The sequence below is a fragment of the Vulpes vulpes genome, chromosome 7 (assembly GCF_048418805.1).
Source record: "Vulpes vulpes isolate BD-2025 chromosome 7, VulVul3, whole genome shotgun sequence".
Classification (NCBI taxonomy): domain Eukaryota; kingdom Metazoa; phylum Chordata; class Mammalia; order Carnivora; family Canidae; genus Vulpes; species Vulpes vulpes.
The window spans coordinates 27096545-27115830 of NC_132786.1; the positions used below are offsets into that span (position 1 = coordinate 27096545).

General features: G+C 39.0%; 1 protein-coding gene across 1 annotated transcript in view; it reads right to left on the reverse strand.

Moving 5' to 3' along the window:
• HGSNAT (heparan-alpha-glucosaminide N-acetyltransferase) overlaps positions 1-19286 on the reverse strand; it is a 42905-nt gene that overhangs the window by 17565 nt on the left and 6054 nt on the right. Inside the window, exons 2-4 of the mRNA XM_072763375.1 lie at positions 10745-10860; positions 2677-2813; positions 2039-2160 (exon numbers count right to left, since the gene is read on the reverse strand). Of these exons, the coding sequence (XP_072619476.1) occupies positions 2039-2160; positions 2677-2813; positions 10745-10860 (375 nt within the window). The remainder of the gene's footprint in view (positions 1-2038; positions 2161-2676; positions 2814-10744; positions 10861-19286) is intronic.

Here is a 19286-nt window from a genome sequence, read left to right on the forward strand (position 1 = left end):
TATAGTCATCACCCAGATTCCAGAATTATCAAGATAGTGTCACCCTTGCTTCACCTACTGCTACTCTGCCTCTGCTTTTTTGCCTGAAGCATTTTTAAGCAAATCCCAGACATCACGTCATTTCCTCTGTCCACCTTCATTATGTATCTCTAAAGCACAGGCCTCACAAAAGATGTGTTGACATCGTGTAATCCCCGATGTGGCCCACTGAGAAGGCTTCTATGTCATCTACCAAAAATGCATGCCCTCTACCTAGCCATGAGAAAACAGACAGCAAGTGCAAATAATAAAGTAACTGGCCAGTTCTCTTCAAAAGTATCAAGGTCATGAAAGACAAAGAAAGGCTGCAGAAACCTGACAGCTAAATGGGCTATGGGATCTCTGGAACTGCATCCTGGACCAAAGAACAGGCCTTAGAAGGGACAATAGGAGAAATCCGGAAAGCCTAATCATCAGTTAACAGCACCGTACTAACGTTAACATCCTGGTTTTGGTCATCCTATGATTATATAGTTTAAGGGTTTAGGGGAAGCTGGCAGAAGGGTATATGGAAACTTTTTCTTGCAATGTTTCTTGTAAGTTTAAAATCATTTCAAAATTTTCTTGTTAAGTCTAAACTTATTTCAAAATTATCCAAAATTATTTCAAAATTAAAAGTTTCTTAAAAATGTAAATAATCACAGTGTCATTAACAATCCCCTGGCTAACAGTGAGTCCATATTCCAATTTTTCTAGTTATCTCAAAAATGTTTTTTGTAGTTAGCTTGTTCAGATCAGGATACAAACAAGGTTCACATTCTGTATTGGTTCGTCATGTCTCTTTAGGCAATTCTGATGTAAGCAGCCATTGACTTGTTTAAAACAAGTTGTCTATTAGGACGCCTCCTGTTCTAGAGCAGTAACTGTGCTTCCTCACGTTGGCACCTAACTCATCCTATCCTCCAAATGTTCGGCACGTGGGCAATTAACTGTAGAGATTTCACTAAAAAAGGTCAGCTTTTTTTGACAAGAATGCTTCACAGCTGGTGCTGTGTCCTCCCCCAGCGTTGACCAAGAGCACCTGCTGGCGACTGGTCCCGCGCCCAACGCCCGTGTCCTGCGGGGGACAGCCTGCCCCTCCCGGGCCACCCACTCTGACTCCTGCCTGTCCCCACTCCTTCCCTGGGGGCTACGAACTATTCTGCCACACATACCAGCCAGGATTAGCCTTAAAGAATTTACCCTCATCATCTCAGACTACTTAGTTATCCTAAAATACAATTAAAACAGGAAAGGCAAGAAAAATGCTTAGATCCTTCCTTTCAATTGACAATTCTAAGTCACTCTAGTTAACATCAGGTGTCCTTGTTACCTCCAAAGGCAGCCAAAGTACTATTTTTGCTTAGGGAAGGGGCTCTGTTCCTTTTAGTTTCATAAGGATCTCATTGATTTTTGTATATTCAGTGTATTTCCATCAATTATGTTCATTATTCTTTTCAATACTTAAACTGGCCCATGTTGGTCCTTTCATGTTGGCTCTTCCATTCTTCTGACGTGACCCTATGGTCTTCAAAAACTTCACTGTGAACAGGACTTAGTAATGCCACAGGGATATATTATATTATCTAATGGGGGCTCGGATTGACAGATTTTCTTCAGTGGAGTTATGAGAGAATGCACAGTCCCTCCTTAATCTAAGAATCTCGGGACTGTCCATGTAATACACATACAGGGAATACTGTGCCCATATCCCTAAATCAAGGAAAGACACTTGACAGTCATTTGCCCTATTTCTAGTTTCTTGCTATTGCATTAACTTTTTGGCTTATTTATGCTTCATAATTAAACATCTATGAGGATATGTTGATCATATAATTTTCTTATGTATCACATAATTTTCTTATTTATACACCAATTACACAATCAATATATATACCATAACTAAATTAGATAACCAATAATCCAGGTTTTAAAGTACACAAAGTGTTGCAAATGGTACTTAAAAACTAAAATCCTTAAAACACACATTTTTAAAAAGCAACAAAGAGCACATACGTACGAAGGTTACTATCAATTGGATTCTTGTTGACAACTATGTCACAAGCAATTTCATTGACTCCATTATGGACATGCTTTACTAAGAGTGAATAGTTTCCAAATTCTCCAAATTTGTATTCCAGCCTACAAAGATGTGGTAAAATAAAGAAAAATGGTTAGATTAGGAAATGAGTTAGATTATTGCAATGTCATCAAGGCAGAGTGACAGGCATTCCTGAGTACAGACGAGGAAAGACAAAAGAAAATTTTTGAAGGAATGAAAAACTAAAACCCATGCAGTGAAAAAAAATAGGAAATGCAGGTGTCAGGGGCGCCTGGGTGGTTGTCTGTTAAGTGTCTGCCTTCAGCTGGGTCATGATCTCAGGGTCCTGGGATGGAGCTCCACATTGGGACTCCCTGTCAGCGGGGAGTCTGCTTCTCCCTCTCCCTCTGCCCCTCCTGCTCATATGTTCTCTCTCCCTCTCTCAAAAATAAATAAATAAATAAATCTTAAAAGAGAGAGAGAAAGAGAAAGAGAAAAAGAAAGAGAGAGAAAGAAAGGAGGGAGAGATACCCTCTCAAATGAATAAAATCTTAAAAAAAAAAAAAAAAGAAAGAAAAACCTGGGTGTCAATAGGTCACATCAAAGCGGGTACAAACCTACAAATTTCTTTCTCTTCCAAGGTGTCATTGAGTTGCAGGAGAGATCCATGCTGGGTGCTCAACGCCACTGCGGCAATGCTAGGCTTCCCGGGTTTCCCACTCCAGGAAACGTTTACCAAAATCTGAAACAAGCACTGTATAACAGAAACACAAGCAACTCTTAGAGGCATTTGAAAGGCCGCTGGTTGTTGGTGCACATGAATATCCACCTGAAATCCTGAGATAACTTTTCCTTCATACTTATAAAAAAACTTTTTTTTTTAATTTATTCATTTATGATAGTCACAGAGAGAGAGAGAGGCAGAGACATAGGCAGAGGGAGAAGCAGGCTCCATGCACCGGGAGCCCGATACGGGATTCGATCCTGGGTCTCCAGGATCGCGCCCTGGGTCAAAGGCAGGCGCCAAACCGCTGCGCCACCCAGGGATCCCTTTTTTTTTTTTTTTTTTTAATAAAAAAACTTAAATTCCAAAAACTTAGATAATATTTGCCCATATAACTATGTGTGCCCATGGAACTGTACAATCTTTACTCATAGGTAAAATTTTCACATAATTAACAAATACAGCATATATTATTTTGCATTTCGTTGTTTACATATCACATACAAGTAAATTTCCATGATGTCCCACAATCTGCATATTTAAATTTTTTAATGGTTGCATTATAGTTCATTAAATACTAAAGTTGTTAGTATTTAGGCTGCTTTCAAAGCTTTTATCTTTTTGTGTATAATTTATGTAAGTTAAGTTTTTAAAGATATAGTATATATAATTTATATTAATTTACATAAATTATCTGGTTTTCAAAGATCTACACATGACATTCTTATTCCTTTAAATTCTTCCCTAAAATAAATTTCCAAAAATGAGGCTACTGGATAAAAAAATTACCATTTTCAGGGTGCCTGGGGAGCACAGTCAGTGAAGCATCTGACTCTTGGTTTTGGGTCAGGTCATGATCTCAGGGTGGTGGGATGGAGCCCTGTTGGGGCTCTCTCTCCCTCTGTCTCTTCCCTCACCAAATAAATAAATAAATCTTTTGTAAAAAATCATTTTAATGGTCCTTGTTATATGTCCAAACAGCATTCAAATAAGAAAAATTACAGTATACTTATTTCTCCTTTGCCTTACTAGGATTTAGAAATCATTCTTCTTTTTGTTCATGTGCTAAATATTTATGATATCATAGCTTTAAGAGTAATCTTAAGAGTAATTATTTTAAATTATCAGATTAAACCAATATTCTTTTGTTTATATTTCTTATGCTATGAACCATCTCTTAAAATCTCCTTGAACATCATCTTAGAACTACATCTTCACATACCACAATATTAAACTTTTAACTAACTCAAATATCTCCCCATTCTAGTGCTTTCCTTTTCATCGTGTTATATTCTCTAATTTTTAATTACAAGTTTTTAATGCCTTGTACATACTAATTGCCATTTCTTCTATTTATTAGTTTAAAAATATATTATCTTTTTTAGTATTTTTTTTACATTTGTGGAGAGGTTAACTTGAATCTGCCTGGAGTCTTTGACAAATGATATATAATAAGTCCAGATACCTTCCCCATGGTTTCAGTTGTAATATGTTATGTTAAATTCTCATGTAAATTAGATTCTCCTTCTTATATTTACTTGGTCCACTAGCCTTACTTCCTCTTTTCAGCTACACAAGTGGCTGTGACATGGTAATACATCTTATCTGTACAGCACGTCTCCATTTTACCTGTTCTCTTGGGCCATCCTTTGATCCTCATGTTCATTTCATTTTTCCTATCAATGTGGGAATGACTTACATAGATTCTATAAAGGAGCCATGATATATTAACAAGCAACTGTGTTAAAAGTATGTGTTAATTTAAGAAATACCGCCATTTTTTCTATGTTTAGTCTTCATATCGGAATGTATTGGCTATCTCTCCATTTAACCTGTATTTTCACCCTAAAATTTCATCATCGTCTTTATGTATGAACTCTATTGATTCCTCAAGGATAAAAACATAAGTCATCATAAATAAATCCTTCAATATGCTAACTTACTCTACTTGATAGAATTTAAGATTGTTGCACCTACATTGATTAAAAAGTATGACCTGAATGTCTTTTCTTGTCTTTGCCAGATTTTAAGATTAACACCCTATCTATACTGCAGAATAAATCAGATATCAAGCCATCATTTTTGTGGGAGGGAAGCTTATATATAGGTTACTTTATATAAACTGATAATTCTTTATTATTTGAAAATGTAGAAAAAATTATATATTTCTAGGAGCAGAAACTCACTGTAACTTTCTGGATTTCTTAACTGTTGATCTATTTATGTTCTCAATTTCTTTATAATCAATCTTCATATCATATTTTTAAAGAAAATCAATTTTTCTTTTTTTTGTTTAAGTTTTTCTTAAAAGATTTTATTTATTTATGCATGAGAGATATATACAGATACAGAAAGAGGCAGAGACACAGGCAGAGGGAGAAGCAGGCTCCACACAGGGAGCCCAACGTGGGACTCGATCCGCAGTCTCCAGGATCACACCCTGGGCTGCAGGCAGCACTAAACCGCTGCACCACCAGGGCTGCGCTTTGTTTAGGATTTTATTTCCTTATTTGACACAGAGAGAGAGCACAAGCGGGGGAGCTACAGGCAGAGAGAAAGGGAGATGCAAGCACCCCACTGAGCAGGGAGCCTGACGTGGGGCTCAATCCCAGGACCCATGATCATGACCCGACAAGAAGGCAGATGCTCAACCAACTAAACCATCCAGGCACCCTAGAAATCAAGTTTTGAATTTCAAATTTATCAGCTTATAAGCTGTTCATTTGACCATAATTATTTTAATTACAGTGGTTATACATATCTTAATTTCTAATTTTATTAAATTTTATTAATCAATTTATCAATTGTGCAACTTTTATTTTATTTTTTTTTTAATCATCTATTGAGGGCCTGGGTAGCACAGTGTCTGCCCTCAGCCCAGGGTGTGATCCTGAAGTTCCAGGATTGAGTCCCACATCCAGCTCCCTGAAAGGAGCCTGCTTCTCCTTCTGCCTGTGTCTCTGCTTCTCTCTCTGCAACTCTCGTGAATAAATAAATATTTTTTAAAAATCTCTTGGGGTGCCTGGGTGGCTCAGTCAGTTAAGCATTCAACTCTTTTTGATTCTGCTCAGGTCATGATCTTAGAGTTGTGAGACAGCCCTGAATTGGACTCTGTGTTGGGTGTGGAGTCTGCTGAAGATTCTCTCTCTCTCCCTCTGCCCCTCTGCTGCTTCTCCACTCGCACTCTCTCCCTCTCTTAAAAAAAAAAAAAATCATCTCTTAGGGCACCTGGGTGGCTCAGTCAGTTAAGTATTTAACTCAATCTCAGCTCAGGTCTTAATCTCAGGGTCAAGAGTTCAAGCCCTTGTACTGGGCTTGACACTAGGCATGGAGCCCACTTCGGAAAAGAAAACCAAACAAAATCATTCTTGACTCATTTTAATTTTTCTCTCATTTTCAGTCAGTAAGTGACAGAGGCAGGATTCAAACCAGGCACTCAGGCAGCAGAATCCACGCTCTAAACTACTCCACTCTACCACTTTGTGGTCTGATTCAGAAGTTCACCAGTTTAATCCTTAAACCCTAAGAGCTTGACCTATCACAGTCTGATAACAGTGAATGCTTAATTCTCACCACAGTTCTGTTCTATAATTTGTACCATTTTTTTAAAAAAGATTTATTTTAAAGATTTATTTATTTTAGGCACAGGGAGAGAGAGAGAAAGAGAGAGAGCATGCACAGGGAGGGACAGAAGGAGAGGAGTGAGACAATCTACAAGCAGACTCCCCAGCCAAGCAGGGAGCCCGATTGTGAGGCTCAATCTCAGAACCCTGAGATCATGACCTGAGCCAAAATCAAGAGCTGGCCACTTAACTGAGCCACCCAGTCACCCTTATTAATTTATTTGAGAGAGCATAAGTGGGAGGGGCAAAGGAAAAGGGAGAGAGTCTCTTATAACCAGACTCACCAGCTAAGCAGCAAGCCCCATGCAGGTCATGATCTCAGACCCTCAGATCCGGACCTGAGCCCAAACCCAGAGTCAGATGCTCAAAGGGCTGCACCACGCAGGCACCCCCTACTGTTATTTTCCATGTGTTGTAGGGGGCCCATCTAAATTCCGAGGCTTTTTATTTGGTGTGCTTCTATTTTAGTATTAATATTTCTTTTATCATTCATGCAAATGCTAAAGCCTGGCCCCCTTTATTTGCACATCTACCTCATGAAAATACAGTGCACATGTCTTTTTGTTTTTGATGTATTCTTTTTAAATACAACACTCTTATATTTTAGTCTTTGTTATTAGTCAATGTATTTATGTATAACTTCCCTTTTTCCAAAAGAACTTCGAAATTATTCACAATATTTTAATACAAATGAGTTATTTTTATACAAGTTAATCCATTTGTATTTGTTGCCATTAGTCTAGACTTGCTCACCCTGAATTCTTTCCTCTACTTTTACTGTCTTTTGTCATTTATATTTTCCATATTGTATACTTTTTTAATATTTTAAGGATATAGTAACATTAACTATTATATTTATTATACTCAGAACATGTCTACTTAAAAAAAAGAAACGGCCTTGTTTATTCTAATTTATGTCTGAAAATAATAATCAAAGTAACAGATCATCATTTGGATATCCTCAATGCAATTAAAGCCCAGGATTTGTCTCCCATTCACTGCTTCTCCAACCTTCTCACCGCCTCCAGGTTCCCCTGAGGAATATTGTTTAGGATACTAAAAAGTCATTTCTTTTTCTTTTCTTTTTTTCTCATTTACATCTTACTTTTATTTAGTCAGTTATACTAATTACTCATAGTTAACATTACAACACTAACCTTCCTCCAGTTTTTGTTCTCTTTTCAAAAGCACCTGCTGACACATTATAGGTATCTTTAGTTGTCCTTGAGCTATGAAATGTACACATTTATTCAATGTTTATTTGTTTTTCAATGTGTATGTCTCTTAAGTGCTTTTACTTTAAGGGAAGAGAGGCAAAGAGGAAAAGAAAGTCTCAACCAGATAACTGATTTCCTTCACCTGTAAATCCATCATTCCCAGGTATTTATTATCTAGTTTACAAATATAAATTATTATAATTTGCATTCCCTTGAATGTCTATCTCTATATTTGCTTAAAGGTTTTAAAAATATCAATAATGTTCAGAATTTTTTTAAAAATATTTTATTTATTCTTGAGAGACACAGAGAGAGAGGCAGAGACATAGGCAGAGGGAGAAGCAGGCTCCATGCAGGAAGCCCAATGTGGGACTTGATCCTGGAATCCAGGGATCATGCCCTGAGCCAAAGGCAGATGCTCAACTGATAAGCCACCCAGGCGTCCCAATGTTCAGAATTTTTAAAAAGTTATGTCTTGATAGCATTTTCTGGTTGTTAAATCTTTACAGGCTCCAAGTGTCTTTCCAATTTTCAGCTAAGGTCTTTTCTGCAATTATGGGACATCTTCTACAACTATGTTTAAGTGCAAACATTTTCCTAAAACATAATTATCCCCATGCCCTTTTACTTTTTTGTAAAGATTTAATTTGAGAGAGAGGGAAAGAATTTCAAGCAGATGCCTCAAGTACGTGGGAAGCCCAACGTGGGGCTCAATTTCATGACCCTGAGATCATGACTTGAGTCAAAATCAAGAGTCCAACACTTACCCAACAGAGCCACCCAGGCGCCCACATGCTCTTCTAAATAAATTAGCAATAGGGAAGCCTGGGTGGCTCAGTGGTTGAGCTTCTGCCTTTGGCTCAGGTTGTGATCCCGGGGTCTTGGGATCGAGTCCTGCATCAAGCTCCCTGCAGGAAGACTGCTTCTCACTCTGCCTGTGTCTCTACCTCTCTCATGAATAAATAAGTAAAATCTTTTTTAAATTTTTAAAAATTAAAAAATGAATTAGCAATATTTTTCCTGTACTAGTCACATATAGCTAATTCTTCTGTTTTTTCATTCTCTGATTTGTCACCAGCATCACTGTTTTGTACCAATGATTCTACTTTTTTTAATTCTGAAGATGCTTTACTTGCCCTCTGGCTAATAGCCTGGCAATGTACTCTTTTTTTTTTCCCCCTCAACTTGTTTTTCTATAAATTTTAGGCCATACTGTTATTTTAGAAGACATGTTGTTCATTCTCTGAATTACCTGTGGCTTTGAAATTCAGCTATTGTTGATTTTTTTTTTTTCAGGTTTCTTTTAGGTCCTTCTCATAGGCTGGTAAATCTTGTCTTTGCTATTCTTCTTAACATTATAGATTTTCTTTGCTTCATGTTACTTTGTAGAGCTCTCAATGGGTTCAATCAAATAGAGGAGGGACCATGTATTGTCACCTCTTCAGCTGGTACCCATACTGGGGATTCTTTGTTTGCTTTTTAAAGCTATTTACAGTAAACAGGTCCCTATACAGAAAGTCCTTGACAGGGATTCAGCTTATGGTTTTTCAACATTATGACCCTATGAAATGAAATGCATTTCAGATTAGACTGTAGGGAAGGAATATGCATTCAGTAGAAATATACTTAGAATTCTGAATTTCCATCTTTTCCTGAGCTGACATACACAGTAGGATCCTCTTTCGTGACAGTGGGCAGCAGCAAGCCAAAGCTCCCAGTCAGTCATGCAATTCTGAGGGTTAATGACTGAGAGGCCATAGGCTAGTGTAGATGTTGAGCACATTTAAGGTAGGCTAGACTAAGCTATGATGCTCAGTAGGTTAGGTGTATTAAATGCATTTTCATCTCACAGTATTTTCAACTTACAGTGGGATACAACCCACTGGAGGAAAATCTATGCATTAAAATTCCTCCTCCAGGGGCACCTAGGTGGCGCAGTCAGTTTGATGTCAGACTCTTGACTTAGGCTTGGGTCTTAATCTCAGGGTTGTGAGGTCAAGCCCTGCCTCTGGCTCCATAATCAGCTTAAGATTCTCTCTCTGCCCCTCTCCCCACTAACTAAAAAAAAATTAAAGGAATAAAAAATTTTAAATAAATAAAATAAATAAAAATTCCTCCTCTGAAAGCAGTACATTTAAATGCTCAATTTGGAAATAGAGAAAATTTTCTTTTACACAGAAGAGTGGCCTTGTACTTAAAAAGCAACAAGGTCTAGGGGCACCTGGGTGGCTCAGTGATTGAGTGTCTGCCTTCAGCTCAGTTGTGATCCCGGGGTCCTAGGATCGAGTCCCACATCGGGCTCCCCACAGGGAGCCTGCTTCTTCCTCTGCCTGTGTCTTTGCCTCTCTCTCTGTGTCTCTCATGAATAAATAAATAAAATCTTAAAAACAAAAAAAGCAACAAGATCTAGGTGTTGCACCTTCAGATAAAACAAATCCTTTATCAGCAAGCAAGCAAAGGAAAAAAAAAAAAAAAGAAGGAGAGAGAGACAAACCAAGAAACAGACTCTTAACTATAGCGAACACGCTGCTGGTTATAAGAGGGGAGGTGGATGGGGGTGGAGGAAAAGGTGATAGGGATTAGGAGTACACTTAATGAGCCCTGAGTAACATATAGAATTGTTAAGTCACCACACTGTACACCTGAAACTAATAATAACACTGTATGCTAACTGTACTGGAATTAAAATTAAAAACTTAATAAATAAATCCTTTATTATCAGAAGGGCAGATCCCCAGAATACGTGCCATGCCTCAACCGGAGCCTCCCATTGTCCTCAGTACCTTTGCCCTTGGAGAACACCCAGGTGTCACTCGTTCCTCCTCTGGTCCAGCAATGGGATTACGCAGCAGGCAGAGAAGTAAAATAAAATGTGGTCTGTCGCTTTTGCTCATCAACAAGAAGTAATTTTTTAAAAGATGGGTAGGGGAAAAGATAAAGAGATTGATGTGGCTCACTGCTAGGCATGCTCCCTGATTATATGTCTTCTGATTCCTTCTACAGCCTATCCTTACCTATAAACTGAAGTGAACATGTGAAGGACTTCAGGTATGAGAGCATTAAGGACCATCTCACACAGCCCCAAAGCAAATAAAATTGTGAGCCTGAATGTAATACCTACATGATAACAACGTTCAGAATTCCAGTAGACAGTCATGTTTGTTCCGTGTAGTTCATTATGGATGAGCAGCAAAGCCTGGTCCATCTTCAGCTCTACATGCTTTTTTTTATCTAAGTCTGGTAAGAATTAGAAAAAGAAGTTAAAAAAACGGAAAAACAAAGCATCTGAAAGACATGTTAAAGACAAAGTGCACCTGTGTAAAGAGGGGTGCTTCTAGAATGCCTACACTCATGGGCTCTGAGATTTTTTTTTAATTTATTTATTCATGAGAGATACAGAGAGATAGGCAGAGACACAGGCAGAGGCAGAAGCAGGCTCCATGCAGGGAGCCCAATGTGGGACTGGATCCCAGGACCCTGGGATCACACCCTGAGCTGAAGGCAGACGCTCAATCACTGAGCCACCCATGTGTCCCTGAGATCTCTCATCCCTCACTTTGCACACATACAGGTGCCCTTCTGTACGCATGTCTCTACTACAAACAAGGCTTCGGTTACCACCATTCACGTCCTGTGTATAAACAGACCATGCAGGACCTTCCTGCATGGAAGGTTCTTCACGTGCTAAGGTGTGATGGGCACTGAATTTACTAGTGTCCCATATCTTTTCACATATCATTTGACAATATGCTGATGTCATGAGCTGGTATTTTCTCCATTTTGCAGATGATGAAATTAAGGCTCACAAGGATTTGAATTTCACCTGACCAGAGTTCTTCTGCCAAATCCGTGTGAACCCCAGTCTGTGCGACACCAGAGCCTGAATTTTCCTGGACCGTGTTACTCCACTCTGAGTGCAGCTCGGGAGATGTCAGGACGCCCAGTCAGCAGGGCGCTGTGGGGATCTGCACACCCTTTCCAATTGAGAAGCTCTGCCTTCCATCACTTTGGTTTGACTTCTGAGTCTCCTTCTGGTTTCCACAACAGATGTGAAGAAGAGAGGATGAGCCTCAGCAGTCCGAAGGAAGAAAGAGCCGCTGCTCCACATTCCCTAGGCTTAGCACTCACCACGTTACTAAGTGCTCTTAGGATGACCTAAAGACCATGACCACAACCATTCTAAATTTACACCTGCCGATTTGGTGGACAAAGAGACCTACTACTGGCTAAAGTGAAAGCAAAATGTTTCATTTAGACCAATCTCCCCACTTATACTATTATGAGAAATTAATTTGCCCTCTAGCCTCCAGGCCAAAAAAGAGAGCAAGCGAGCAAATATTTAATAAAACAATGGAAAGGTAATGATCTTAGACCTTTATTTTGCAATATGAAAGCTTCCTTCAGGGCTCCCTGGAAACCTGTGTGAACAGTCAGTTCATTAATTCAGGAAATTCTTCCCTGTAGGCAGTCTAAATCCCTCATTTTAAAGTTTATCTGAATTTACCCTTATGAGTAAGGTAAAGACAAAACCCTCACTGAGGAAATTCCAAAGGGTTAGTAAATCCTGTGCAAGAAATGGGGATGAAGACCAAATACCTATTTCTTAATATAATCACAGTTATCACAAGTCTTAACAGTGTGTACTTCATAGGACTGTTGGGAAGACTAGAGTTGATAATACACATAATGGGTCTGGCACAAAATCTGAAACGAAGTAACTGGTGAGCTGGTGATGATTATAATGTCCAGGCCACATCAAACAAAAGCAGAGCTTCCTTAGGGTTAGGAATATATGGTTATGTATTTTTCACAGTTGTTTCCTCTTTTTTCATGTAACTTCATTTCCAATTTCTTCTCAGTTCCTCTTTCTTCCTATTATAAGAATGATGCTATAATACGTCTGAAAATGAACATGTTCTCCTTTTGACATGGTTCCTGCACTTCTAGGAGTGAAGTTTTATTGCTTTTTAAATAGCTTTTGATATGGATTACCAAATTCCTCTCCCATTTAGTTGGGCTGATTTATAATGACAACTGAGGTGACCGTGAGCTCCAGGGGATACAAAGCATACCCTTCACGAAGCACAGGCCCCAGCAGCCCTGGGAAGTAGCTACTGGTGTCTCCAGTTTCTGGATGGGGGGTGGGAGGCCTGCTGCCTCAAGTCACCCACCAGCCAGCAGGACATAAACTGTGGCCAGCCTGACCAGCACCTGACCTCAGTCACCAGTCTCCTGAGGGCAAACACATCTGTTACCTAGAAGCTGGGCCAGTGGTTTTTAGTCTTTTCATTCTTTTCCCCTGAGTTTTTAGCCTGATGTATAGAAAATAGCACTTCCTTATTATTTTAGTTTTGAAACAATGATTGGCAAGTTTGAAAATATTTTCCAAATATTTACCATCAGTACTTTCCTTTCACATGAATTGTTGGAATGTTCATTTATTTAGCCAATGAGCACTTGCTAAAAAGAAGACAGCAGCTCAGAATGGAGACACTTATGCTAAAGCCCACCCAGACTTAATACCTAGCCTCAGTGCAACTTCAGCTTCTGCCAGAAACGTGACCTCCAAGCAGGCAATGTGAAACTTCCCAGAGAGCATCAGGAGATAATCTGCTGATAGACCCCTTCTATTCCCCTTTGGAGGGTCACTTTGCCTAAAACAATGCATTTTTTTGTAAATATTTTTCCTTTCCTCTCCCTCTCTGCCTTTAAAACCCTTTCCTTTTTGCAGCTCAATGAGGTTCCTTTCTACGTTATTTGCTAGATGGGATGCTGCCCAATTCATGAATAAAGCCAACTTGATATTTACATTTACTCCATTGTCTTATTGTTATTTAACAGATTTGGTGGCAGCGGTAGGACTGAAGGAGACTTCTGAGGGCTTCAGGGAAAATGAGGAACACGGGCATGGTAACCCCAAACACATGGGAGTTCACCATCTTTCCCACCACATCCGAGCCGTAGGTGAGTTCTCTCTTGGTTCTGTGTTCTGCCCTCTGCATCAAGCTCTTGATTTAACTGGCTTTTTGAGTGGAAAACCACAGCCCTTAATCCTGCCCCAAGATCTGCGTGGGAACTGCTGGTAGCAATGCAAAGTTCCACAGCATGCGGAGCCCCTGTCTGCAATTCCACGTGTTGCGGCCCGCTGGCCCAACCCTCTCCCCAGGCCGAGGCTCCACAAGGATTCCTGGTGGTGCACACAGGGCCTTCTACTGGCCATTCCACAGAAACTTCCAAACCCCAGATTTTAGTTCCATTCTCAGATTCCACAGGGGGAACTGTTGGCATTTCCATCCGCAGTTCTCAGTCTGTTTGGAACCCTTCTCCAGATTCCACGTGGGGAGTAGCTGCAGTTCCCCATTTGTTTGTAGTCAGTCCAGTCTCTGTTCTTTGAGGTTTGCTGGATCAACACTTTCCCCTCTCCCCAGTTCTTTAGTCACTGCTGAAGTCCATAGTTCTAGTTCCTCAGATCCTAGTTTCTGTGAATGTGCACATGATGTAAAAGTTAACTGCTAATGGGAGTCGTGGGGGCCCAAAAAGCCACAAAAATTGGTAAGCATGAGTCAAGCATTAAGAGCTGTTACAGTGCTCACCACTTAGCCCTAAGACACCTGTGTTAGGATGGGGGAGGGGGAGCACAGAACCAGTTAGACTGTCACTAGGTCACCTGCCAACCTCAAGAAAAATTCTATGCAGTGAGGCACACCATGAAACACCACACAACCCCAACCCCACAGCACATCTCTCCTGGGTGTTAATCTGGCTCTGAGGAACTCAGACTAAGCTACAAAATAAATAATAAATAATAGTAAAGATAGGATCCTTAATTCTAAAGAGTGAAGTGTGCCACCACCTGGCACACTTGCTTATTTTATGCCTAAGAACTGTGGTCTCAAAAGCTATAAATATCTACAGAACTGGCAAAATCTTACCAAAGACAAGCTAGAATTACAGTGGCCATTATGAGTAATGTTCCAATTAGATCAGCTCATTTAAGAAGCACAGTTAAAAGGAAGGATTACCAAATTAAACAGAATGTGATATGTGATTTTAATTGGTGTGCATAAGCCTCCAAGAGGTTTCTAAATTACAAAATATCTGCATTGAAATATCTATTATAAAAGACTAATGTAGGGGCCTGGGTGGCTCAGTGTCTTCAGCTCAGGTCATATAAACAAAATCTTAAAAAAAAATAAATAAAAGACTAACATAAAATTAAAGACAGAACAAGTACCTAAGACCAAGGCCTAGGAGTACCTGGGTGGCTCAGTCAGTTAAGCATCTGCCTTTGGCTCAGATCATGACCCCAGGGTCCTGGGATGGAGCTATTCGTGGATGTGGAGGCTGCTTAAGATTCTCTCTTTCCCTCTCCCTCTTTTTCTTACCCACACTCACTTGCTCACTCTCTCAAAAACAAACAAAAACCCACAAAATAGAAAACCTTCCCAAATTCCAGTAAATTTCAGAGCTATGAACTCTGCTTTAAACCCGGTTCACAGCCTACAGATGGGATCTTGAAAAAACTGAGAGAAGCTAAGTCCTTCTCTAAGCTGAATGTGGGACGGAGAAGCATTCCCACACAGGTGGATGGATAGGTCAGTCACTGCTCATCTAGGATATAACCCAAATCTTTGAGGAATTAAAAGCAACTGTCCTTATCTTAAAAATCTTTACAAAACTAGAAATGCATGTGGAGAGGCAATTCAAAGTTAACCTATCCCTTTCACCCATCCCCAAACCTCTCCTGTTTATACCTCTCCTGTTTATCTCCAAAGGCTTGTAAAGTATTGTCCTTAGAAAAATCAAAGTCCTTTTCGAAGGAACTTACATTCTTTCCCTGTGACTTTGAGGTGAAAAAATAAAAGTACAAACCTCAGTGAGGTAATTCTTATGAGTAGAATGAAAGGAGTAAAAGTCTTCTGAAATTTAGATAAATGAAAATTCATATGTCTTCTCCACAAATTTTAGTAGAAAAAATAGCCATCTGAGTCGGTAACCTTAACTTATTTCATCTGCCAGAAATAGTTAGAATCCAACTGTTATTTTGTAAACTAATGAGTTCTGTATTATCATATCTTACGGTAAAAATTTTAAAATAACAACTACCAGGTTTCTGCTTATTCGTTAACGTCTGTCTATGTGTGTATGTGTAGATGGGTGGCATTTTCTACCTCTGGAAAATTGCTAAGCTGCTAAAATTAACTTGTAAAGAGGTCTATTTAATTGGCTTATAAATTAGGCATTTCTAAATCTCAGAAATATAATACAAATTAACTCAACTGTTTTTCAGGTTCATATGACCTGGGAAGACATTCGATATTAAAGATAGTTTGTTGGTTTAATTAGTATGTCTTTAGAGTTGTCACAATAAATATAATGCTTTTATCCTAGCTAGATTTACTAATCAAATAGGTTCATATTACTGGTTACTAAATATTACATATTACTATTACTGGTTACTTATTTGTCAATAAGAGACAGTGGCTGATTGTCTAATACCATATTTGAGTCATGATGTTTTTGTGGGTAATCTAACCAATAATTGTTAAGAACAAGTAAATTCAATAGATATAAGTGGGTAAAAAGTTTTTTATGTGAATTTTTTAAATAGTTTCCCTAAATTCTTTTGGTAACCTGAAACCTTAAAATTTTGCTAAATTAACTTGAATTCAATGAATATACAGATTATTTCCAAATAAGATAAAATGCTGGAACATTCATTGCTGAAAATAGGCTTAACCATTTTTTGCTTCCTTTTACAGAAGAGCTGAAGATATGAGTCTATTAGTAAACATGCATTGTGCCACCCTGAGAAATTTTCTATAAAAAAAGCATGTATTTCTAGAAGTCATAACTCTGTAAGTCTGCCTAAAAGAGGACCTCAGCTGCCTCCATTTTGACCTCAAACTTTCTTTTGGGTTCTTCTTTCCAGCTTGTCTCTTGGCTCAGGGGGAAGACCCTGAGGGCAAAGCATCCTCAGCAACGTCCCCCTCAAACAGTGAGGATGGCCCAGCAAGACACCACCCCTGACTGACTCCAAGACAAGGGTCAACCTGACCTTCACTGCACAGCCCATGCACCCACTGACCTTTCCCCCATATTTTCCTTATATAAACCTGGAAGTATCTTGGGCACTTTGGAGACAGTCTTTGAGACACCGGCATTGGCCTCACTGACATAAATCCCTTTCTTGTTTCAACACCAGTCATCTCGGCCTGCAGATTCTGTTGGCAACGAGTGGCCAAGCCAGGTCTCTCTGGGATGCCCCAGTTATACACCAACTCACAGGTGCTAATATAAAAGATGGTTCACAATTATTTACTTCTTAAAATTCCTAAGGGTTAAAAATTCTAATTAGTATGCAGGATTAAAGCTGCAAGATATAATAAGGGAAATATCGCCATATGCAAGAAAAGTAGGATGTGTGCTTGCAGGTAAAGAAGGTATGAGGAATGGAAATGTATCTTTAAGGGGGAAAAAAAAAAAGGAATTCTGTCCTAAAATCAGAGTGATTAGTTACAGAGGGAATACACAGGACAAATTCTGACAATAAAAAAAGAAAGTTGTTGAAGATTTGTGGAAAAGGAATCTTTGAAAAGGAACTTTTAATGTATAGTCAGGGTGGCTAAGATTAAAATGAATCTGTTTAAAAAAAAAAATTTTTTTAAGTAATCTCTATGTCCAACATAGGGCCCCAGCTCGTGACCCTGATATCAAGAGTCACATGCTCCACTAAGCCAGCCAGGGGCCCCTAAAAATGAGCTTAAATATCAAAAGTACACTAGTGAAAAATTAGAATTTTGTTTTTCTCTCCATTAAAAGGACAAAGTTCTTTCAGGTTATTGGTCTGCTCTTAATATATTATAAACAAAAGTTTTTCTTCATCTTTCATGTAATCTGCCAGGAAAAACAAAAATTGTTTTGTCTCTATCAGTCTTTGATTAGTTAAAAAAATTGTCCTTTCAAAATTAAAATAGCTATGGCTCTGTACAACTATTTGACTTTCTGTATCTGCCTATGTGAAGTTTTTGTTGAAAATAGGCTTAACCACAGAAGAGCTGAAGATATGGTGAAATGGATAAGTATTGTTTCATAATGACATATGATCCTATTTAAGTATCCAAACCTTTTGATATTTTAACAAACTTGCCCAAAATCAAATTCTAAATGAAGTCTTTCTGACCTTGAACTAACTTTGGGTTTTCCAGATAGTCCCTGGAACATCTCAAAGGATTGAGATCTCTTATAAAATCTCTTTATAAAATGGAAGATATTATACTAAATAGGCTTATCTGGTATGTTAAATTACATGGGACTCTAGTCAAACAGATGATGCTAAGCCTTCTTAGATTATATTTGCATGGATGTGTGTTATTAATATAAGTGTTCCAGAAACTGTATGAAATTCCTGAAGATCGAATAGGTACTGACATACTTTTAACAGCTGTAATTCTAGTTATTATCTTAAAATGAATGCACTCACAAAAATAATCAAATTTCCTTGTCAATTCCATTGTAATGACCTTTCATCACATCTTTAAGAATAGGCATTTTACAGAGAGTTGTTTTATTCAGATGCTTTTATGAAAACTTCCTGCAAATGTGCTTCATTTTCAGAGAAATTCATGGAAAGGAATCTGACAAGTACTCTAGGATACAGGTTTCTGATAACTTTCAGATCATGCAACTGAACTGGGTAAAAATTTCCAGAACCATGGGGCACTTAGGTTGCTCAGTCAGTTGAGCATCAGACTCTTGGTTTCAGCTCAGTTCAGGTCATGACTTCACAGATCATGGGACTAAGCAAGCCCCTTTTCTGGCTGTGCGCTAAGCAAGGAGTCTGCTTGAGAGTCCTTCCCTCTGCCCCTCGCCCAACTCACCTGTACATGAGTGCACTCTCACTCTCTCTCAAATATATAAATAAATCTTTGGGATCCCTGGGTGGCGCAGCGGTTTGGTGCCTGCCTTTGACCCAGGGCGTGATCCTGGAGACCCAGGATCGAATCCCACATCGGGCTCCCCGTGCATGGAGCCTGCTTCTCCCTCTGCCTCTCTCTCTCTCTCTCTCTCTATCATAAATAAAAATTAAAAAATAAATAAATAAATATTTTAAAAAGGGGGGGAGGCCTTGGGACACCCGGGTGGCTCAGCGGTTGGGCAGCTACCTTCGGCTCAGGTCGTGATCCCGGGATCTAGGATCGAATCCCGCATTGGACTCCTGCAAAGAGCCTGCTTTTCCCTCTGCCTGTATCTTTGCCTCTGTTTCTCACGAATAAGTCAATAAATCTTTAAAAAATAAAAAGGGGGGACCACCTGGGTGGCTGTTGGTTGAACATTCAACTCTTGGTTTTGGCTCAGGGTCTGAGGTCTTAGGGTTTTCAAGATCTCAGGGTCATGAGATCAAACCCTGCATCAGGCTCCATGCTCAGTGGGGAACCTATTTGGAATTCCCTCCCTCTCCCTCTGCCCCTCCCCCTACTCTTGCACACTCTCTCTAAAATAAATAAATAAATAAATAAATAAATAAATAAATAAATAAATAAATAAATAAATCTAAAAAAAGAATTTTCAGAACTAGAAAAACAATATTCAAGTAGGACATGAATAACATGGGACTGAATGAACCAAGGAAGATAATTATAATTTTTATGAATTCTGGTTTA